The sequence below is a fragment of the Amphiura filiformis genome, unplaced genomic scaffold, assembly GCF_039555335.1.
Source record: "Amphiura filiformis unplaced genomic scaffold, Afil_fr2py scaffold_73, whole genome shotgun sequence".
Classification (NCBI taxonomy): domain Eukaryota; kingdom Metazoa; phylum Echinodermata; class Ophiuroidea; order Amphilepidida; family Amphiuridae; genus Amphiura; species Amphiura filiformis.
In genome coordinates this window covers 61,293-86,401 of record NW_027305537.1, presented here as the reverse complement: position 1 = coordinate 86,401, position 25,109 = coordinate 61,293, and the positions used below count along the sequence as shown (strand labels likewise).

Sequence of the window (25,109 nt, the reverse complement as noted above, 5' to 3'; positions counted from 1 at the left end):
TAAAGCAGAAAATTTTATGAGAAAAAATATATGAGACATTTTGCAATATTATGATTGAAACAGTATCGAAGTGAGATTATTTCCAACACAAGCTCCTGTATTATTTAATATTCTTGAATAATATATATACTAATCAACTTAAAAATTGCAGTATCCCTTAGAAAATTAAAAACATTTGTAGAAAACATTCCTAAACCTCTCGCAGTGACCTTTCTGCCTCTCCAGTGGCGGCGTCACGTTGGCACGGGGAATATATTCATATTTATTTATTCATCAATCAACATCTCCATACACATCCAAGTTAATAAGCAGTAAGTTACAAGAATATTGACAAAGTATAATGGTAACAATAGATAAATTATAAGTTGTATACACAAAGCAACTGTAAGCTGTATAATCCCTTCCAAGTTTTGGCAACCTTTTTTTTTTTTTTTTTTTTTTTTTTTTTTTTTTTGCTACTTTCAGCCACTTCTTGACAATTCGGGTCAATTGTAGCCCCCCTCTCCCACCATATTTTGAGCCCCCCCAAAGTCAAATGATGCGTCCCTAACATAATTCTACCACCCACATGTTTCTTTGCAATTGCTTACGCTCGGAAAATCCCCAGGGTCAAACGTGTAAACAAGTGGGAATTTCCGATCGTATTGCCATGGGAAATAAAGCCCCATCAGTTTATACAATCGCGAATCATATAATTTGTTTACAGATTTTTTACGAAAAAAAACCCCGGATGTTTTCCTAATAATGTTACTATAACTTACTAGGCCCGTGTTCTAAAGAAACATAATTATTGGCGACATATCAGATTTACTAAAAGAAAGCAGTATGAAGAAAGAAAATGATAATTAGGTAAAATCGCATGAAAATATTAAACTTCAATATTACAATCCCGGACTTGAGTTTAAAAAACATTCGCAAATTTAGGGGCTGGCATTGAGGGAGCGGGTGTCTCAAATTTACAAAAAGTCGGCGTCAATAAAATTGCGACCCCCCCTATTTCGGCAACAACAATTTATGAACAAGCAAAAATTGTATTGAAATCAGTCTTTGAATAAAATAAACACCGTCTTTGGTCATCTTATGACTCCCTATTTTAGGTCATCAAAATGTATCCCCCCCCCCTCTTTTTTACAACAAATTAGGACCCCCCTCCAGTATATTTGGAACCCACCAGCCCAGCCCCCCGCCCCCCCCCACCCATTAAAACAATCACACGTACATACCCAACCAGTCAGTATAGCAATTCGTATAGCCACGCCCCGCTCACAGGAACATTAATTAAACCAGAGAAGATGATAAAAGAGGAGGTCGCTCGCTGCCCACATCAAATAAATAATGTGTGCATCCGCCTATTGATGGAAATAATGATCTAATCCGATTGATCAACTAATACGATAAGTGGCTTTGCGAGTCACGACTGTCAAGCTCTAAACAGCGCATGCCCGGGTATCAATTTGTTACGTCAGCTGACCGCGAAATATAATTTCTGTATTGTTTGGCATGACCGACTGCTAAGGTTGACCCGAGATCCCTGTGAAAAAGGCCCTCATTTGGGATCCAAATAGCATTTTTGGACACGTTTGGACACAAAACGGGAGTATATGGAGAAACTGACACGAGTTTGAATTACTGATTACACTAGTTTTAAGTTTCCGTAAGCTGCCGCAAATATTGAAATGCTTATCATTTAAATTTCTTTTCCTTTGACCTTATATTAATTTTACTGGAAAATTAATTATGCTCGACTTTCCATAACTTAACAAAACTTTTGATTTTTTTAATGGGAGTTGCGATATATATGATACTTTTTCACTCGTTTAAAAATCATGGTCTCCCTGGTTAGTATTATTTTTCTTCAAAGAAAAAAAGCATGATTTGACTGCGAAATTGGGAATTTAACGATGTACTTCCGTGTGTGGAATATTTTCTCCACTAAGAGAACTACCGAATCAGTCGAGCGTGTGTCGGATGAACAGATTACCACAAAGGAAGTTTCAAGTGGTATTTTAAATACCCAAAACAAAGAAAAGTGAATGGAGGTTAACTGTGGGTAATCGGATTATATGTTCGAGCGATCTCCTCTTTTCTCATCTTCTCTGATTAAACCAAGGGTTCACCCAGCGGTCAAATTATGTTATTCATTATTTTACTTTCTCACGGCCCTAACGTAGCATGCATGGAGCATTGACCTAGTTTACGACAGTCATGCATGCAAGAGCTGGGGAATTCCCCGGCGTTGTCATGGTTGTCGCAAACATCGCAAACAATATTTATCTCGATGGAATTCTGGTTGTGCTTGGTATTGATGTGGCGACTTGGCACCAATATACCATTCTCTCTTTCTGTCTCTCCCACCCTTCCCTCACTCAAATCTTAGTATAAGGGAGTGTTCATTAATACTTTGGTAGGGGGGGGGCTGGTACACCTCACATTTTTCGCTCGAAAACTTTTTTGACCCCCCCTCGATGGACCGCTAAACTTTTTGACCCCCTCTTTTGACAGACAAAACTTTTTGACCCCCCCCTTATCGTATACTTATTACTTAATAGTGTTTTTTCCAGTGGTGTGGTATCTGTTTCACATGTCATTGAGGGACGCAAATGTTTGAAACATTCTCGGTGGGACAATTGCGCATGAAATATATACAAGCACAAGGAAATTAAATACTTAATTTAGATTTGTCCCAAATAAGGGTGTTTATCTGATTTTACATAAATGAAATAGAGGATTTATTTGGAGGTTTATAGGCACATCAGCATAATTTGGATCCGTGGCTATTATGATAGTACAAATGCGCGCAAACCGCGCAAAGAATTTGGCCATATTGAGGCTTGAATGGTCAAATATTGTTTAAATTGGAACAAATTTAATATGCAAGAAGCTAAAATGGTCAAATGTGAGATTAATTTGGTCACGCAAATGTACACAGGTATCAGTTTTGGCCCCCAAAGATCGGGCCTATGTGTGCAAAATAATTGTGCAATGAGAAATCGTAAACTGAAGTGTGCAGTTTACGTGCAAAGAAATCCAATTTATTTGCAATATTTTCTTGATCTTGATTTTTGTATTTTGATCAGATTGGTACATAATCATATTTGTAGCCTACTTTGAAGAGATATAAAATTCTATGATAAAAAGTGCCAGTATTTCTTAGACCAACCCAGATGTTGCATGTTGCTGATCATCTTTAATGTTATATTAATTAATAGATATATGTACACTAAGTCCCATCATTTTTTCAAACAAAAGCACTGAAAACCAAAACTTGCCCATTTTAAAAGTGATATAGAGGGTCTCAATGCGCGCGAAGCGCGCGAAAATTTTGGGTTTTGAAGAGGAAAACTTTTTGGCCCCCTTTTCTACCACCTAAAACTTTTGGTCCCCCTCTTTAAGATCCAAAACTTTTTGGCCCCCTCCCTTTTACCAGCCCCCCCACCAAAGTATTTCTGAACACTCCCTAAACAATTTTTTTTTAATTGAAAATATTATTCTTTTGAAAATTATTTAAAAGCAAGTGTGTAAAACATGCACATTTTTTAACAATTTGTACGGTATGCTGCAGCAGCATTGATTTACAGCTGAAGATACGCACCATTAGATACCCGTATTATAGGAGGGGCTAGGGAGTTATAATCAGGCAGAATTTGGGGTTTTTTTTGCCTCCGGATGTGGCGGAATTTTTTTTCACGGCGGCGAAGTTGTATTTTTCTAATGCATACCTTTTACAGAATTGGGTAGGGAAATTTCTATTTATTTTTACTCATCAGTGAGGCTTTTTTTTCATCTCACTGGTGGGCAAAGTTTTTTTTTCGTCTCACTAGTGTTTTTTTTACCCTCCCCAATATCTAATGGCGCGTCCTTAAGTGGTAAATAGGTTAATGTCATGACATCAAAAATGCTGGGAGTGGACAATGGACATATTATTGTTTACATCATGTATCATCATGACCATACCCATGTGTATACGATGTGCATGATATTTTACCGCATTTACCACATTCCAGAGATATTTATATACGCGGTACGACTGTTGTATATTTGGCTATTGAATAAATATAATTATTGGTCTTTCGGCATAAATCATGACAATGACAACAACATAACATTCAATAAATCAATACAGTCTTCAGGATGATCTTTCCGGGTGCGGTCTTGCAAGTCCTCGGATTTATATCTTGGCATGGTGCATTGGGTTGTTTGGACCGGGAGCTGCCGGGCCGCTTGCGCATCCTGGACTGGGGTTAGTCACTGAAGACCGCCGGGCTGAAGACCAAGGGTACTCATCCAGCTTCGGTGCACTTGGCAAATAGATCATTTGGATGTATAAATCTTCGTGCACTTTGCGTCCAACAACAGGTGTTTTAAGTTTTGAGTTGAAACACACACATCGGCATGCAATGATGCATAATCTTGAACATTGCACAGGGAAATCTAGAGCCGGGAGTCCGGGACCTAGCACCTAGATATTGGGTCTCTGGATTTCAAAACTTGAACTGGAATGAACATGGAGTGATATGCGTACTACTAGGCCCTACACTGGAATTATGCTGGAATAAATCAAAAAGAGGAATTTAAAACGGCAAAAAACAAAATGGATAATTTTGAATCTTGTTGGAAAAAAACGGACGACAAAGAATTGAAGGAAATATTACACATTGTAGCAAATGATTTCAGGAATATAATTTATTGAAGCCGGGGCAGATATGTTAAATTAATGGACTTGATAATAAGGTAAGATGCTGTCATTCAAGCGGTCTCAAGAGTCCGAAGTCGCGGATCGGCGCGGCCAAATCCGGGGGCCAAATGAAAGAAGATTTGCACACATTTTTATTATACAATTTATACAGTATCGATCGCATCATAATAATATCAGCAGTAAACTGAAATAGACCCTACTTGAACTTGACCCAAACGGGGATTTTATTTGCAGATAGCTAAAATTAAGCACTTCATTTTATGGATTTTCCGAGTGACGAGTTTTGGGGGACCAGGCATGATGAGTGAAATTGACGGCCGTTTTTTAAAATAGGCCTACAACGGCAAGAACAAATCCCGCAGAAAAAAAAAAGAAAAGAATATCCAACAATATAACACAATGTGAACAATTCTACAAATAATTGTTAGCGAAATACTAAAAAGTATTATAATTTAGTACAACGAAGCCATCTCATTCAACTTGTGAAAGTGCGTCCGTGGATGAGTTGAGCCCGGGGAGTTGAGACATTCTCTACGTGCGGAATCTATGGAGTTCCCGAATCGAAACACAGGATTTTATATAAATATTGTCGATCCAAATATTGGTCGATCAACGTACACGATGTGTATTTTCTCATACCCTTTTTGATACCAAAATTCATGTTAAATTTGCCGCGTGGCGTAAACTTGGACCAATGAAAAGCACCACGAAAACGATGGCGGCTTATCGTGGCTGGGGCAGCCAATTTTCTTAGACTTAGAGCAGTACTGTAGAATATATTCTCTACCTCCATGCCTATACACAGTTTCAACATTGCTAGACTACATGTAGTTAGTAATACTGTATGCATTAAACATGTTGAATACTACTACATCAAACATTGCACTATAACTTTGGCAAACACATAATATCACTCAAAATAAAATAATCTTGTCTGTGCTTTCATCCGGAAATGATTGAGCCATTGATGTGGTAAGGACGCACCATTAGATATTATCGGGGGGCTAGGAGTTTGGGTCAGGCAGAAATTTTTTTTTGGCCGCCGAAGGCGGCGTAATTTTTTTTTTTCGCTGGCTTTGGAGGCAAAATTTTTTTTTTCGCCGCCTTTGGCGGCGAAGTTGTATTTTTTCAATTTTAATGTATACCTTTATACAGAGCTGGGTAGGGAAATTTTTTTTTTTTGCTCATCAATGAGGCAAATTTTTTTTTTTTTACTCATCAGTGAGGCAAAATTTTTTTTTACTCATCAGTGAGGCAAAACTTTTTTTTCAAAAACTCCCTAGCCCCCCGATAATATCTAATGGTGCGTCCCTAAAACAGGCATGCCAGCACATGGTTTGTTTTCAGATTTTTTCAATAGTATAACGACCTTCGGTAAACATGTTTTGAGATGAACAAGTCTAGTACTTTATTTGCCAGTTTTTTAAACTAAAACTGCTATTTGCACAATGGTTGAACTACCATGACTACTGGTCGGTTCAACTGGTTGACTACTGGTAACTACTGGTCGGTTCAACTGGTTGACTACTGGTAACTACTGGTCGGTACAACTGGGTAACAACTGATCGGTTCTACTGGTTGGTGAAAATAACCACTGGATGGCACAACTGGTTGACTACTGATTAGTTCTACTGGTGGTATAAATAACTACTGGTTGTCACAACTGGTTGGTTTAAGTAATACCCGCCATTTGCTCGACCAGTTGTTCAACTGATGCATCAAGTATTCTACTGGTGAAATTGTGTATTTCAACCACTTTTCAATCAGATCCAACTAGCGACTGATTGGGAACCAGTAGGAAAATGGTTGGAGAGTCATTGATCAACCACTTTTCAACCACTTTGACAAGAGACAAACAACCAGCAATTTTTGTAAGGGTACAAAAGACTACTTGTGTGCACTGCGTGTGCGTGCATCCCATGAGATGTGATGACGCAATCGCCCGAAGTGATATATGGGCATGTTATCTTTGGCCAGGCCATCCGTGGCTAAGTGTCGCTGACCTAGTGGTTGGCATGCGAGGGGTCTCGGGTTCGAATCCCACCCAGTGCAAATAACTTTGTTTGTTTTCTCTCTTTATTCCTTCCTTCTTTCCCTTCCCTTGGGGCATTAGGGTTAATAGGCAATTGACCTTTTCGGTAAATCCCATTAGCCTGTGCGTGTACACCTGAAATGTCATCATTTGACGTCATGCTATGCACAGAAACGATTTTCGCTAAACGATGTGCGCATCGGTGTCAGACAATGTGACGTCAAATGAAGACATCTCAGGTGTACTCGCAAAGGCTTATGGGATTTACCGAAAAGGTCAATTGATGCAGTCATTAAGATGATCTTGAGTGACCCTACCCTCATCAAGGATCATCACAAATTAGACACGATTGAGTAGGGCTATTCCAGTTGAAATCCATACAACCCTGATGGAAGAAATGACCTTAATCGTCCTCATGGGGGGTGTAGAATAGATTTCTAATGGGGCTACCTGAAAGTCTGGACTCCATTTGAAGAATCTACACCCCCTGTGTGGGACATTAAGATCATGTCTTTCATAGGGGGAGTATATGGATCTCAACTGGAATGACCATTGGCAGTGTGATTCCATTATCATTATTTTTGTATAAGAAAGCAGAACAGAATGGTATATACATGTGCTACCTGACCAACTTCGTTCAAAGTGGGTTTTTTTAAGACAAATAATACTGTTCTATTATTTTAACTTATTTGAGAACAACTTCATTCAAAATGTTTTAAGAGACAAAATTAATAGTACTGTTTTATTACTTTAACTTGTTTCATCAAACATTTTATTTCTTCATATTTATCACAGGTTTTGCTGTAGATCCCAGTGTCACAGACACAGGAGCATCCAAAGTGGTCACCAGTGTTGAGCTGCTTGGGGACAATAAAGGTTTGTTATTTCAAATTGGTTTCAAGTTTCATTTTATTACAATTATACATTCAGGCCTTTGGCCCGCTTTGACAAACATCTATTTGTCCACTCCTTGCTTGTAGTTTTCCCGTTTGTTTTCTCTTTAGTTACGGTATCTTCAATTGTTTGCTGTTATAGGTCACAAAACTGCATACACTATGGACCACAATGGACTCATCCCAATGCCATAGTTCAATAACCTCAATTAAACAATCATAGAGCAAAATTTGACCTCAAGTTGAGTTTGTGTACCCAAATTTTCAAAGGTCATTCAATGAATGTGCAACTGTATTGGGGTTAAAGAAATGTGCCCTGATAGATGAGCATGTTGTAGATCCTAGTGATATGTGACAACCAGATCTGATGCAATCAGACTAAAGTCGGCAATAATGAAACTATGATATAGGCAAAAAATGAGAGGTTCATAACTTTACAAACAAGAGCATTCAAGAGATACTTGGGCATTCAAAGTCAGTAAGTGAGGTGCTGAACAAGTTAGTAATGGTAGTAACTCAATTTTCAAAATTTCCAATGTTCTCCAGAGTGGATCAGATTGTAATCCGTTTCTGATTTTTTTTCATCTTATTTGAATTAATACAGACAAAACCGTCTTTGAGAAGACAAAAGACAGACCAAAGGACAAGAGGAAACGGGTGAGGAAATTAGATCCAAGCGACATTGATGGATATGAAGGTCCATGGGGCAAATATGTGGATGAACAGACGGTTTCCAAACCATCAGAGGTAAGTAATCCTTTGGGGATAAAAATGAAACAAAAATTGTGAAGAGATTCATCAGGTTAAAACAATTTGACACTGACCTGACAGTTCTGTATATCTTAGCTGACATACTTCTCCAGAGTGATCGGTATCCCATCATCCTTTCTGCTGGGGGTAAAACAGCTTCATCCCATGGTGGCATGTTCTTGAGGAGAGGATCATACATGTGATTTAAATTGTAGGCCCCTCATCTCTGTTCATGACGGCAGGACCTCTTTTGTGAATCCAGGTTTATTATCAGATGAGGCGAGTACTCGCACCACACTCCTTGTGCATATTTTGGCATCATCCATATTTGTGACGTGTTTTTTTTTCAATTTTTTCACAATTTGGGTTTGTTGTGAATTTGTGATGTTATTAATGTTAAAAATATTGTCTGATAGTTTCAGACCGGAATATAACTGGCATCTTGTATTTTTGAGACATTTTTCAAGGTAATTCCTATACTCTCAACATTGTCAATAATATTTTTAAAGGCCCATATCTTAATTTCCAATTTTATATTACCATAACTTACGAACTCATTATCTTCGCTTAGGAATGTCCGATTTAATTGGGGAAAATGGCGTTATGGAGCAAAATATCTCTATATTTAAGATATGTAAAAGCTTCAAAATTTATAACCTGCCCAAAAGTGTCGGATTTTGACATGATACGTCACATTTCGCCTCATGAAAATATGTGATGTGTCATTTCAAAAGGTACCCTAAGTTGTAAAAAGACACAGGTAAAATTAACTTGCAAAATATAAACAAACCTTTTTTCATATTTTCAAAAGTGTCACCTCAAATTTAAAACCAAGATATCATTTGTGACACGATCAAGGGTAGAGACTGACCGATCAGATCGGTAGCTTCCGAATCTGGCCGATTATTAGCTTATCGGTAGTGATCTGCATCGGCCGATTTTTCCTTCATCCGCCGATGTAATGCACCGATCACCCAATATCATGAAAGCAATTGTTGAAGCTTAACAAGTATTCATTAATTGGTATATTTCTTCGAAATAAACTAGTTAAATCAAGCGAAATTTAGCAAAAGAACAAGCTTTGTAGGCGATAAACCTATAATCATACCGTGATTCAGGCACGCAGCTGAGATAATCATGTACCGGTAATTCCCGCATCTACATGTACGTACATGTACACCGTACGGCTAACAGATGAACATGTGCAATTATAGTTCTTACTTCCGGGTCACAGTGCTGTGCTTCCGGGTTAAACACGTGCATGTCAGATTGGATAGAGCTACGGGCCGTGTGCAAAACTCACACTGACTTGAACGTAAACACAATATTAACATGTTAAAATGGGGCGATCGATCGAATGATTCGACAGACTCTGACATCAGGGGGAAAAGGTAAATTGAACTGATAATAATCATGGTCAAATTAAGTATTTTAAATGAATACGGGAGTGTGTTTTTTGTGCTCAGAGCATACATAATTATATGGTAATACTTTGCGTATCGTACATGTACAAGTACCCTTTCAACATACGGGTGAAATTTACTCACGGCGATGGTAGCCATTGTTTACAATTGGGGAATTGGTAATCGGTGATCGGTGATCGAATCGGCAGATCAAAGAGGGAATTGATCGGTCAATCGGCCGATTCAGATAAGGACCTGATCGGTCAGTCTCTAATCAAGGGGAATGAGTCGGATGTCGCTAACATTGATTTTGAGATATTGGCAAAGAAAGTGTTAAAATTCTTTTGTTTTCTATTGTTTTTAGCTATTGATAAAGTGACGTAACTTCGCAAAGAAAAGTCGTATCAACTTGAGGTTTCCAGTTTCTGAAAGCTCTAAATATCCTCTTTAGAAACATATGTAAAACTCATTTTCGACCAGGATCGACATGTGACTCATTCCCTTTGATCATGTCACATTTATGCTTGGTCTTTATTCTTTCAAGTAAAGTTAAAATCTCAATATTTATGGGACCCATAAGGTATCTTTTGATATGACATGTCGCATATTCTGACTATTGTACTCATAAATATTCAATAATTGTTTTCTATAAAATTTAAAATTGTAATCATTTTACAACACTTATTTTTGTTTCTCCCTTTTTGTTTGTTGACTCTTCCAGGAACAACAAGTAGAACTTGATGAAATTTTGGCAAAGAGAAGTAAAAACAAAAAGAAGGTTGAAGAAAAGTCTGCTGAAGAGAAGACTACATTACACAGTGAGTACTGTATTTCCTTGAATAGTCCCCCCCCCCTCAAATAAACGTCCCCACCACTTTTTTCAACCAAGATGTTCCAAAAATGTTGATATTTTCATGCTATCTTGTGTAGTAAGCTTACCAAGTTGCACATAATGGTTGATAATCGGCGAAAATCTGATCGGAAACCCGGGGGTGAACCAGAAGTCAGTGTTTCTAGTTCATCATTTCAAACTAGTTCATGAGTTTTAAGCTTACCTAATGATTTTAACAGGAATTATCATTCTAAAAATGACCTCTAATAAATGCCCCCCCCCCCCGTTTGGAAAATGCAACGCCCATTCGAGGAAATACGGTATAGACCTTTTTCCCTACTTCCCATCATGCACTATTCCAAGGGGGTATTTCCACCGCATTCCTCCTTTTGAGTGTCGCTAAACACATCATCTCCTCATGGGTGTAGAGTTCTGTTCATGTTCATTACTTTGATAGAATACGGACATTTCGGCTGGTGCCTTTATTGGAAGAAAAGGAATCACAAATAATGGCGCTGATGACTAATATCATTCAGAGGCAAAGAAAACAACCTTTCTAGACATCATTGACAGAGGGTCTTCAGGACTTAAACCTAACTTGTTATATGTTTTTTAGACTTGAAGGCGCAAAACTTAAGACAGGACACACAGTGATACACTGTTTCAGAAATGTTGAAATATACATAAACATTAATGATAATATCACTATTAGATGTTACTGTAACTCATAACTGATTATATGTGTAAAAGGTTTTAGTGTGTGTGCTAATTCTTTTAAAAATACTCCAAATTTCGAGTTACAATCATTTAAAACCATTTTGTTTCATGTCATGATCAGATATCTTTTGCATAACCTTTAATTTCTATAAAACAACATTTTTTACGCTAACTTCTTTTCCAGTCAAAGATGCCTATGACTACCAAGGCAGGTCCTACCTACACGTACCTCAAGATATCGACGTGGACTTACGGTCACAAGAACCGCCAGAGAAATGTTACCTGCCCAAGAAACACATACACAGTTGGACGGGACATACTAAAGGTGTTGCGGGCATTAGGTTATTCCCTAAGTCAGGTCATCTGTTGTTATCGTGTGGTATGGATTCTAAGATTAAGGTGAGTGGAACTGTGTTGCATTTTGCTGGCATTATTAATGATATAAAGTTGGATGGTTTGAACCCATTACACAAATTGATTGGCGGAGCTATGAGTTTTAAAATATTGGATGAGACGTAGTTGAGTCCAATTTGTTGTGTCAAATAATGTAATTTTGGTTAAAGATGTGATTTTTGGTCAATGTGAATTTTGGTTGAAAAATGTGACTTTTTGTCAAAATGTGATTCAAAAAAATAATGTGATTTTTTTGGTCAAAATGAGACTTTTGGTCAAAATGTGATTATTGGTTAAAAATGTGTAAAAAGTGTAAAAAGTGAGCATACCCAACACAGTCCAAGTGTTGATTATATTGGACTCTTTAATTCTTATAAAGTATAGGAAGGAAGATTCTGAAAACATAATAAAAACTAGAGCTAAATTGCGCATACACATATACGCGACCTTAGCAATAGCTAATTAGCTAGGCCCATGGCTAATTAGCCCAGCTAGCTATCTAGCATGCATGGATGTATTAAGGCATAAACAGCCAGCAGTAGTATAATATGCTGATTTTACTGAGAGGTCTTTTTTAAAATGCACTGTAATTTGAAATTGACCATAGGGACAAAGGGAGCAAGGTTAATTTGTTAGCTCACCTATAGCATATGTGAGTTCAAAAGGTCCAGCAGTTTGGTGTAATTCATTGGAATATACATGTATAACTACAACAGAAGTTTATAGTATCATATAGCCAAGTAAAATAAAAACCATGTTTCAAGTCCGGGTCTTTGTAAAAAAGGAGGAAGAGGGGGCTTTTTATTTTATATTTTCATGGCAAAATTGGTGTGAATACCCATAATTTGAGCTGGCCTCTTTTTATTTTTGTTCTGAGGATATAGGCCGGCTCCTCTAATTTTCATAAAACCTTCCAAAGTGTTTCTTGTATATTAGCAAGGCTATAGAAATATTTCTGCTTCCTAGATATATTTTTTGAAAAGTTATAACTGAATAAATATATAATTGAAGAAACCTCAAAAAGGAAGCGGAGGGTACATGAAACATGTTTATTTTTTTATTTGGCCTTATAATTATTAATTATATTACATAATTATTTTCCAGTTGTGAAATCATTTTGTTAACCAAAATTATTCAATATTCATGTAAATATTTCTGTGCAACTTTGGTCATGCGCTATTAGAGTGCGACTTCCTAAGGTATTTTTCTACATACCGGAAGTAATATCTGCATGACCTTTGACCCCAATGACCTTTGACCCCAATGGATGAATACAATGTGTAATGTTATCATGCTATATTATAATTTGTGGAATGACTTAGCATTTTTAGTAACAGAACAGAAAATCACATCAGCCATAATGATCTTCGTATGACCTTTGACCTCAAGGCTAATGCATGTGTCAAGTGACATCATCTTGCTGTGTAAGAAGTAGCAGTTTTAGTAAAAATAACAGGAAATAACTTTTTCGGCCATAATGACCTTTCCATAACCTTTGACCTTGAGTTGGTCACGTGACATTTGTGCCACCAGCTATTGGTCCTGATGACCAAGTAACATTGTTGTACCATATATATATTTGCGACAGCAGCAACATTTTAGGGTATTTGGTCATATACCGGGAGTATCCCCTTAATGACCTTTGACCCCAATTCTGGACAATAACTTTTAGACAGTGGGTAAAGCTGATGCGTGTACCCAAGTGCCATCATCGTGCTGTATAATTTGTGGAAGAAGTAGCATTTTTAGTGAAATCACGTTTTTGGCCATTGACCGGAAGTGGATGACCTTTGACCTGAAGTTGACCATGTTTCATTTGTCCCCCACCTAATGGTCCTAATGACCAACTATGGTCAACATGGCTCAAAGCATATGGCTACGGTGGCTCATTATAAGATTGACAGAAAGAAAGAAAGAAAGAAAGAAACAAAGAAAGAACTTGACAGAAACAGACCTTAGCAATTTTGCAAATTGCTAAGGAAATATAATGATGCATATGGGACATACTAAAGGTGTTGCGGGCATTAGGTTATTCCCTAAATCAGATCACCTGGAGAAAAACCTGCGAGGACGAGCAGGGTCAGCAACCAAACTCACATGTGTTAATAACAGAGAGGAATTGAACCCGGACCGCAGTGGTGAGAAGCGAGTGAAAAGACCACACACTAACCCATCTTTCCATCATTAATGATGCATGTAAATATGAACACCTGTTGGTATTGTGTGGAATGGATGGATGCAAAGACATAAGGCAGCGGTTCTCAAACTTATTTACGATTTATTTGTCGCGACCCACAAACTATTGAAGTTGTATATACCCGCAGATATCCGGGGATGGGTGAGACTGAAGCTTGAGTCATCCAGCTTACTAGATTACTAGTATAAAGTTTACAACTGCAAGGGAATCGTTTGACAGTTTCTTACTGCATTACGCAAGAAGGCAAATTTGTCAAAAAACATGATGTATTTTTTGGAGAAAATTCCCTCATTTCACAAATTCTTTGCCATTGTACATATCTGATTATCGTTTCATATGACTGAAATTATGCTAATTTTATGAAGGTATGTTTCTTGCTTACCCATTATTTTTGAATTGTGTTTCGAGACAAAACAAATCCTAGCAGAAAAGCCCCTTTCACTTGTTTTCAAAAAGTTGTTTTTTACCTCATAATTTCATTTATCGAAGCCATGCCCTCCTTCCAATGCATTAAACCATTGACAACTGTTTAACTTTGATGCAAAACGTACACCTTGATGCAAAAGTACCATAATGATTTAGTCCCTATTATAGCGAGGGTGGTCTAAAGGAAAGACTGCCCTAGAATTTGTCAAAAACTGACGTACCGTACCTCTATCTTTATTATCACCCTATGGGAAGAAATCAAAACTCAACCGGCGGTTGACCGCCTGTTCCGTCCGGTTTCCATTTTTAGAACAATAGAAACCGGACGGAAACAGACGGACGGAACAGACAGAACTTTGATTTGATTTCATCCCTAAACAGATGTACCATACAATGTACTTATGTGTTGGATTTTGTATTGCAGTTATGGGAGGTTTACAACCAGAGGCGACTCATAAGGACATTCAACGGCCATAAACAAGCTGTAAGAGATGCATCTTTTAGCAATGACGGCGACAAATTTCTTAGTGCTGCATATGATAGATATATCAAGCTATGGGACACAGAAACAGGTAGGCTTAAACTAAAGAGATACAGAAGGAAAGGAAAGGAAGGATGCAAGGAAGAAAGAAGACAGGCATGAGAATTTTCCTGCTTTTACAGTATTTCCTGCTTTTTTGTGGTCCAAATTTCCGCACTTTCTTTTAATTTCAGCCCGTTTTTGGCCGTTTTAGCCTCATTTCACGCTCTTTTTCAGGCTTTTTCAAACTTTTTTTTTTCATCGATGATCATTCCCATGCCTGAGAAGATAAGAATAATGTTTTTTTTTCTCTGGTGCAATTTAGAACCACAGAACCCCCGGTGCTAGACACATGACCGGGGATAGTGCACCTTGGGGTGTACCTTGGTCGGCCATGCTTTTTCGTGCCCATGTATTTGTTCGCATGATGGCTCAATTGCATCACCTGGGATACTTAATTGTGTTTGCAGTTGCTTTGTGCTTTAGCCCTTTGTAGCTTTTGGTAGGGTTAGAGTATGATTGGGCATAGTATGCATTATGATTGTGATATCAATGGAATACCTGAATACAAAACCCACCCAAGTCCATACTTTCAAGGCCTATCATATGTACAAAAGTTGAACCTAATAAATCCACCCTCAATGTGCATCAATTGAGCATGTGAAATCCAGCATGTATGTATACCCAGCATGTATGATACACATTTGTTTTTCAGTTTTCTCAAAATCACTTTCCATGGACTTGGGTGGGTTTTGTATTCAGGTATTCAATTCCATATCTTTCAGTTTTATAAAGCACTGTACCACATTGAGTGCAACAATAACTAACTAGATTTGACATCTTCTTTTTTTTTTCTTTTTTTAATACAGGTGAATGCATCAGTAGATTTACAAATAGAAAGGTACCATATTGTGTCAAGTTTCAGCCTGATGAAGACAAGCAGCACATATTTGTGGCTGGAATGGCGGACAAAAAAATTGTACAGGTGAGTAATAACTAGAGACGATATCTTACGCTTCCCATGATGCATTTCTCCCATTTCAATTTCCTGTACTGATTTGCTATCTAGTGCCACATGGTTTGATAGTGACGAAATTTACTTCAATGAACAGAGCACATCCAGATCTTGCAAAATAAGTGTATGTTTTGATTATTGACCCATATTTAGCCGGTCTATTCTCAAAATGAAAACAAAGAGAACCTGTACAGATGTGACAGATGTAATGGAAGTGTCACATGATGAAATGAGGGAGATGTATCATGTTGCAAAGGATAATATCTTTTCTGAGTAACAACTAGCTGTTGAACAAAATGAGCTGCAATGGCAACACCACAGCTCAATTTATTTCACTGGCTGTCATTTATATGTGACGTGTCATATCAAAAGGAGACACTTTTGGGCAGGTTATCAATATCGAAGATATTGAGTTCGTAAGTTGTGGTATTATAAAATTGGAAATTGAGATATCGGCCTTTAAAAATATTATTGACAATGTTGGGAGTAGGAATTCCCTTGAAAAATGTCTCACAAAATACAAGATACCAGTTATATTCCGGTCTGAAACTATCAGACAATATTTTAAGCACATCACAAATTTGCAACAAACCTAAATTGTGAAAAAATCACCCCCAGGCAGATTTTTGGTTATTTCTCCATTTATGATCATGCCCAAAAGTGTCTCCTTTTGACATGACACGTCACAAGTGGAGACTTGTGTGGAGGATTAAGGGTATGTCTGCCACAGGCGGTGAATGGATTTCAACTGGAATAGCTCACGAATTCATTTTTGTTTTGTTTTCTGTTCAACAGTGGGATATGAGGGCCAATGAAATAGTGCAAGGGTATGTCTGTCACAGGGGATGAATGGACTGGAATAGCCCACAAATTCATTTTTGTTTTGTTTTCTGTTCAACAGTGGGATATGAGGGCCAACGAAATAGTGCAAGAATACGACAGGCATCTGGGTGCGGTCAACACAATACAGTTTGTAGATAACAATAGAAGATTTGTCACGACGTCAGATGACAAGAGTCTGCGAGTTTGGGAGTGGGATATTCCTGTGGACTTCAAGTATATCGCTGATCCAAGCATGCATTCAATGCCCAGTACTACACTGAGTCTTAATGGTGAGTTTAGTTTGGGAGTGGGATAGCAAACTTACACATTTTTGACAGGAAAAGTCCAATCTTTCCAAATATGGCACCTAAATATCAGTTGCGGCAAGTCCTAAACAGTCCAAGCAGTATTCTTGTATTGTCCAAAAATTTTGACTTGAAATTTTGTGTCATTCTGTGTATCATCACAGCATGTCAACTAGGGGCAGCCCTATTAAAGTATACATTTTTCGGTGGGCTATTGCCTCTACTTTACACCAATAAGGTTATTTTTTGGATAGGTGAGCTATGAATTTGCAACTTTAAAAGGTTTGCACCTACTAAAAATTAGATACCAGATTTGGAAATATTGGACTTTTTCCTTTCAGAAATGTATACTTATGCTGTGATATGGTCTAGTTGGTACATTATGAGTGTTTCAATCCAAAATGATGTGTGATCCTTGTAATTTACAGCTGAAACACAAAAGGAACCCCACTTCATGACACATAAGTCAAACATTGTAAAATAATAGGGCACATATGTGACACGATCTGGTCCATGGGCCAAAGGCGGAAAATTTGAAATAGAGATAAAGGCAAAAATATGGAGTGAAAAAACAATAAAATACATAAAAAAAATAGACATCACACAATTTCATAACTTTAGAAGCAAGTATGTTTGACTTTAATGAAGGTAATGATGCTAGTAACTCAATTTCCAAAAAAATACCTCCTTTGGCCCCCATGGACCAGATCATGTCGCATATAACAGCCCAAATAAAAAACACAAAAACAGATGACACTTGTGATCTGCAGATCATCTTGTTTAATAATATAAATCACAAAATTTAAAGACTCAGCACATTGTGTAAACATTTAGCGTCTTGAATATACATGTAGGTTAAAATATTACTCTATTTGTGGTGTGATGAAGCAAAATCAGTCCAAAGTTGGACTTTTTCCATTTTGCAGAAAACCCCATTGAATTTGGACAATGAGTTCAAAAGATATGAGCAGTTAAAGAGTTTCCAAAACAATAGGAAATATAAAAAAACAAATATACAAAAAAACAAATCATGCTACTGTACAAAAACAAAAACAAATGCAAGATTTTTGCTGTTTTCTAAAAACTGATTTTTGAACATGGAATTTTAACTTGTATTCCAGTTAGGTGAAAGTAAAAAAAAATTGGCAAAAGAGAATAATATTTTGTAATTAAAGGAGGATTTTGTGATCTTAGCATCCTCTTTTTATGACATTTTCAGCAGATATCCACGAAAAAAGCTTATTCCCAAAAGTTCAGTTGATTCCGATTTTGTGTTTGCGAGTTATGCATGATTATGTGTATTACACTGCTCCATAGGCCACTGTTGTAATTTCATTCTGGTATACCAGAACGAAATTCAAATTTGATGATATTTTTGTTAAACGAATTAATCTGCAAGATATTTTTGGTACATAAACATTATGTAGCCAGAGTTTTCCAGTGGTATAAAAAATCTCAACTTTTTTTGAAAAAGTGGGGGGATGAGGTTGTGGATCACGAAATGCCCTTTTAAGCTTCTGTAGAACATTATTAGTAACTTTTATTAAAAAACAATAACAAGACCCTGCATCATGGTTATTAATATTATAATATATACAAAAAAAAAGTGTTTTTCACAAAACTGTCCTAAACAGCAAACCGCCGATCTAGTGGCACAGGCCTCTTAAGTTCCTCTCGAAGGCGTCTCCAAAACAAATACTGTCCATACCCATCACCTGGCCATTTTATACACTGCACTCTACAGAATAATTGTCTTAACAACAGAGTCATTTTGTTATCTGGAATCTCCTCCAGAATGATAAAAATCATCGCATTACGGTTCTCTTCTATGACTCTATGATGTCCCATGTTTAATTCAAAGTAACACATATTGTCCTCAACAAATCGCTGCGAGAGAATCACAAGAATTTTGCGGCTTCTTTGCATGTGGAGAGATATTTCACTAAAAAGTAGTCTTCCAGCACGTATGTCACGACGCCGGAGACAAAGTCTAAAAGGTTCCTCGCCTAACTCGATATTGGCTAAAAGTTCTCCGTCTACCCAATCTTCATCATCTATATGGTATGGGACATAGGCATCATATCGAGGGATGCCATCCTCATCATCATCAATATGTTCTTCATCGTCATTGACAAGCATGTTTAACAGCAGGAAAAGTTTGTACTTAATGTGCCACCAATAACGCACTATCATAACGGCTGAAATTAGTAAAACTATAGCACAAGCAATGGGCTATTCCATTTGAAATCCACACACCCCCTGTGGAAGATTTTGGAATTCCAACCAAAATCATCAGTTTGAGTCGTCGACATTCCAACTGTAATTGAGGTCAGATTTCATCTGAAATAGTACGGCAAGGGTGTGGAAGATTTGGGAATTCCAACCAAAATCAACAGTTTGAGTCACTCCAGATCTGGAATTGAAGTCGACATTTCAACTGGAATTGACGTCAAAATGCAAATCTTCCACAGGGTATATGACTGAAAGTTAAATTTCCCACTCAAAAACATCTGAAATAGTACCAAAATCAACAGGTTGAGTCGTCAATATTCCAACTGGAATTGAGGTCAAAGTACAAATCTTCCACAGGGTAATTCAAAAACATGTATATTTCAACCCAAAAACATGTAAATTTCCAACTGGAATTGAAGATTTACTCTGAAAAGGGTGTGGAAGATTTTGGAAATCCAACCAAAATCATCAATTTGAGTCTTCCAGATTTTCATTATATGAAAAGTGCATGTTTGAAATTCCAGCTTTTCATAATACCTTAGTATTGGTATAAAATCACTATACCTGATCTTATTATTTGCTAGTAATCATGGTTTCAAACCATCAAATGCTGGATCTAATGAGATTGCATGCTCCCAGTCCCCGCACTCCGTGTATCCGCGGGTAGTTGTGAAATTTGAAAACCCAGACCTGAAACTTTTCAGTTACTTTTGTTGCTCAAATTCATACATTAAAAAAAAAATTCAGCCCAATTAGAGTTATTTTATCACCAATTTGACGCTGTCTTTCAGTTTTTTTTGTTTGTTTGAGCATTTAGCTCTGAAAACCTGGGGGGGTCAATCCCATTGTAGCATGTACACCATCCACGACTTTTGAAAAGCACCCTAAACAAGGATTTAACCCTTGCCTAAAACGTTACCGTAAACAGGTAACACGCACCTGTTTTTTCACACCCTAAACAGGGATTTTATTCCTTGCATCAAATTTCATTTCCGCATATTAGCAATTGCAATTTTGCTACCCTTTTTTCCAAAATTTCATGCTTTTACACCCTAAACACGACACGCAGCGTAATTTTAATAATTTGTCATAAAATTTGTATTATATCGTGAATTTCAAAAATGAAAATTATTTGATATCAGAAAGACATTCTTCGTATTCAGAATGCAATTCGATATGTCTGATGTGCTCTCATGTCCCACAAAAATACTGTAGAAACGCTCATTCCAGATCCCTTAAACAAAAGTTTATGGTACAAATTTGTGCGACGTGCCTAATATTTGCCATATTAAAGCTATATAAAATTGTGTGAAATATGGTTTGTGCAAAAATAGAATAGGCCAGCATGAAGGCTCTTTTTAGGCTAAAAAGCTACATAGATGTCAACTTGATGCATGGGGGAGGATTGTCAATACCCCCTTATCAAAATTTTTTTAGGGAATTATATAAAAACGAAGCTAAACTATTATAAATGATGAAAACAAAATCCATGTTTTGTCAAGAAGTGGTAAATTTCTTGACTTTTGTTTCACTATATGTCTTGAATGAAACTTCGAAGGAAATTCTAGACATAATTAAGTAAAGACAAGAAATTTGCCATTTCTTGACTTAAACTGTTATACAAAACTTATTGTTGCTGCATAGTGAAAACAAGCTTCATTTTAATATGAGTAACAGTTTTAAAGAGTTAAACTTAGGCCTACACCTAATTATAATGTTCTAATGTTTTGGCCTAAATTATTTTTTGGTATAATATTGTAAATATTTAAGTCAACAGATACAATCACTACAGTTTATTGCAGATTTTAAAAAGATATAGTGAAATTGTATAGAGACTATATTAAACAAAAACAATCCGGTTTTTTAAATATATTTTTTTGCCATTTTAATGTGATTTAGAAATATAAAGCTGTGGAAATTTAGTGAAAAGGGGGAGAATGTGGGACTCGAATGCAGGGCCTTCCAAGTCAGTGGCATAGATTTGTATTTGACATGGTAGGGGGGGTTGGAAAACAATTCTTTAAGTGTGAAACTAAACCTACCTACAGAATAAGTTTATGGTACAAATTCGCACAAAGCGCCTAATATTTGCCATATTGAAGCTAAATTGTGTGAAATATGGTTTATACAAAAATAGAATAAATAGACCTTAAAGGCTATTTTTAGGCCAAAAAGCCGCATACAGATATCAACATGATGCATGGGGAGGATTGTATAGATCATACCCTCTTATAAAAATATTGGGGAATTGTACAATCATGTACGAAGCTAAAATATTAAAATGATGAAAATGAATTTGTTTTCACCCTTGACACCAAATCTTTTTGTTGACCCGACGTGGAGCAATTTGTTTAAATTTTTTTTTTTAGTCTGAGGTGGAGGTGTGGAGCTAATTTATTTTCCCCCTCAGATAGCGAGATAATTTATTTTTCTTCAAAGAACTTTTCCGAGAAACCACAATATCATAATATTGAAAGTTACACATAATGCTAAAAAAAGGGGGGTAATTAACTGACCAACCTTTGGCACAGTTGGAAAATTGTTCATGATAAAATTATATAGCAATCCCCAAAATGTTTATATAATCTTGAACATTGGCTTCAAAATGCAACAACTTCAATTGCACTACTTATCCTAGAATTGCTTTTCAAATTTGGTCTTTATCAGATTGCTTTCACAAAAATGTGCTATTGGCATGGTTTTCTTATATGCCTACATGTATACATGTATTTATTTATTAATTTATTCAAATTTCTCTGCCATCACAAATAACAACATACGAGGGATGGTCAATATATTCCTGCAACTATTATTTATCTCTGCTAAAGGCCCGGTCACACTGTGACGAATAGGGGTGAACGGCAAGCGAATTGCAATTTTGAATTTACCGCCACTCATCGTGGGTTGCCGTTAGTTGTCGCTGACGAATCCGTCAGCGACCGCAGACGGCCGAAATTATTCGTCGGGAAATTTTCAACATGACGAATCCGTCAGCGACCGCAGACGGCCGAAATTATTCGTCGGGAAATTTTCAACATGTTGAAAATTTTGTGACGACAAAAAAGTAGTTGTGATTCCGTTCAAATTTCGTTGGAGACCGCAACCCTCATTTCTTTGACGTTTCCATACCGTGCGAAGCCGTCTCTAGTCGTTTGAGGTCGTCACAATTTCGTTGGTAGTCGTTGTCAACGACCATAAAAAAGATTTGATTAATTTCTACAATCCTACAAATGCATATATCTATTTCATGAATCGCACAAAAAGTTTAAAATCGTTGACCATCGTTTAAAAATCGTAACCCATCGCAGACCACCGTTTCAATGCCGCAGGTACTCGCAAACGATGCCCGCAAACAATATCCGTCACTCTCCGGACAAAAAGTCACTGTCGCACCAAGATCGTTACAATTTCGTTGCTTGCCGCAAGCGTGTCGTCAGGGTTCGAGATGTGACGTCGCTTGCCGCTGTGTATTATTCAATGGACGTTGATAACGACTACCAACCAAATTGTGACGACCTCAAAACGACTAGAGACGGCTTCGCACGGTATGGAAACGTCAAAGAAATGAGGGTTGCGGCCTCCAACGAAACTTGAACGGAATCACAACTACCTTTTTGTCGTCACAAAATTTTCAACATGTTGACAATTTCCCGACGAATAATTTCGGCCGTCTGCGGTCGCTGACGGATTCGTCAGCGACAACTAACGGCAACCCACGATGAGTGGCGGTAAATTCAAAATTGCATTCGCAGCTTAACGTCCGCTTGCCGTTCACCCTATTCGTCACAGTGTGACCGGGCCTTTAGCATGACTTTGATGACTAGTTTGTAGTTTTTGTACCTTTGTCTTACAAAACAAATGTGTATTAGCCAAGTCGAATCCTTGATTACGTAATGACATTAGCATAAACACAATAGGGCCAAAAAAAACCAGTGTTTGTTTGCCGGGCCCAGACATGGGGTAGAAAGGAGAGGGACGGTAGGTCGATTTCCTTTTGTTTTTTTTGTGTTTTTTTTTAGATGTGTACAAGTGTTGCATCAAGTGGTTTAAGGTTAAATACAATTGATTTTCAAGGCTTGATTCCAGAGGGGCGTAAGTTAATAATGGAAACAGCCATGCAGAAAAGAATGAACTCATGCGCAATAGTGTATCAATCTGAACTAGGGCCACGGACAAATCGCGGCTCGTGAGTCATCCTATATGTTGCAGGGATAGGGAAGGGGCGACCATGATAGGACCATACGGGCTGATGGGGGGGTGATTGTGGGCAGCCGTTTTCGGCAATTTTCCTTTGGATTTTCTAAATTTTGAAGTTTTAAAATTATCCTGGATGATATCTGTCGTGAAATAAGTCAATGCTTCTATAGGCTATAATAGGCCTAGTATGCCTATTTATACCCTGATTATGCAATATATAGGCCTACAAAAATAACTACAACAACAGTAACAAAACCAACAACCAATATTTTGTTAATCTATTTTTTTTAATATATTCATAGGTCCGCGCCTTATTAGACTAGTATAGCCTAAAAATTCCTGAATTAGGCCATATAATGAAAAAAAACGGGCAAAAACAATCAATCGCTGCAGTCAGAAAGAAAGAAACGAACAAGAAAAAAGTGAGAGAAAAATAAAATAAAATAGAAGGAATGGACCACATAGGGACTCGAACACGCACCAAAGTTTTCCAGCTCAAAACTATAGTATTATATAGTCGAACGTGAGTCCAGCGCGCTAACCGATTGAGCTACTGAGTGCCATGTGAAATCGATTGATCTCAAACTGACTATTATGGAATAGTGCATATTATTTACAGGCTCTTATGATAAACAATCTGTCGGAGGTATCGATGGCGAAAAACCTCGATTTTTGCAAAAGTAGCTTAAATTTGGAGTGAAATTCAAATGGTAAAGGAATCAACATACTTTTGAGAAATAATGTAGGCAGTTAGAAATCAAAATGAACGTTCCACAATCCAGATATCGATAATGTTACATAACAGTGTTTTGTGGTACAAGATTCTCGAAAATTGTTCCCAAAAACGGGCTAATAAAATTTAATCGGTACTGTATTTGGTTCTTCCCCATGGCAACATTATTTTGTTGGTCGATTTGTAGTACAATACAAAAAAGGAGAAACCAATCACTCGGCGTGGTTTTATACGGAGCGAATATTTGAAAAAAACTGCATGGAACGTGTTTTTGATCTTGTGAACATGGTGCGTAAAAATGATTTAAACAAAGGATTTTCAAACGGATTCTAAAAATTTGTATAAACACACAAAAATAATGGTAAGATACATCCATGCACCAACATTTGACTCACTGCGATATTTGATTGCTGAAAAAACGTGGTTTTAGAGAACAACTTTATACGTCTTTTATACGTTTTTTATACGTTTCTTCGTGTAACCTTAAGAGAAAAACATTCAGCCTTACATTTTGTACTTGTGTCAAACTTTAATTATAGGTTAATGAACATGTATTACTTGTTGGGAGAGAAATTAGACAAAAATATTGCATGCGCGCTGATGTTGATGCGTAGCGCAAGTGCATTATTTAGTTTAATTTCTCGAGTAACAAGTATTAAAAACGTGTTCATTAACCCATTTGAATAGTATTTCCTACACAAGAAGAAAAAACATGTGATTTTGATGTTTTTATAACAAAACTATCACTAAAAATGTTGGAAAATAGGACCAAATAAAAATGCATCAACCCGCCCAAAAAGCGTGCAAAAGCACTGCCCGCACACCATAGAGAGGCTCTGAATTGAAAAAGAAATTTGAATTTCAAAAGGTGTGTTTAATTTCAGCATTCTGAGACTTAGTATAGCAACTAACTCACAACGTCCAGCAGCATTGTATTTAGTCATAT

The 25,109-nt window shown here is 37.1% G+C and overlaps 1 protein-coding gene across 2 annotated transcripts in view; it reads left to right on the top strand.

Moving 5' to 3' along the window:
• The window catches only part of LOC140144703 (pre-mRNA-processing factor 17-like), a 96,978-nt gene that overhangs the window by 57,936 nt on the left and 13,933 nt on the right, over positions 1-25,109 (top strand). For both annotated transcript variants that reach the window (XM_072166513.1, XM_072166514.1), the window contains exons 4-10: positions 7,524-7,604; positions 8,226-8,368; positions 10,496-10,592; positions 11,508-11,722; positions 14,764-14,911; positions 15,729-15,844; positions 16,776-16,986. In XM_072166513.1, coding sequence (XP_072022614.1) covers positions 7,524-7,604; positions 8,226-8,368; positions 10,496-10,592; positions 11,508-11,722; positions 14,764-14,911; positions 15,729-15,844; positions 16,776-16,986 — 1,011 coding nt within the window. The remainder of the gene's footprint in view (positions 1-7,523; positions 7,605-8,225; positions 8,369-10,495; positions 10,593-11,507; positions 11,723-14,763; positions 14,912-15,728; positions 15,845-16,775; positions 16,987-25,109) is intronic.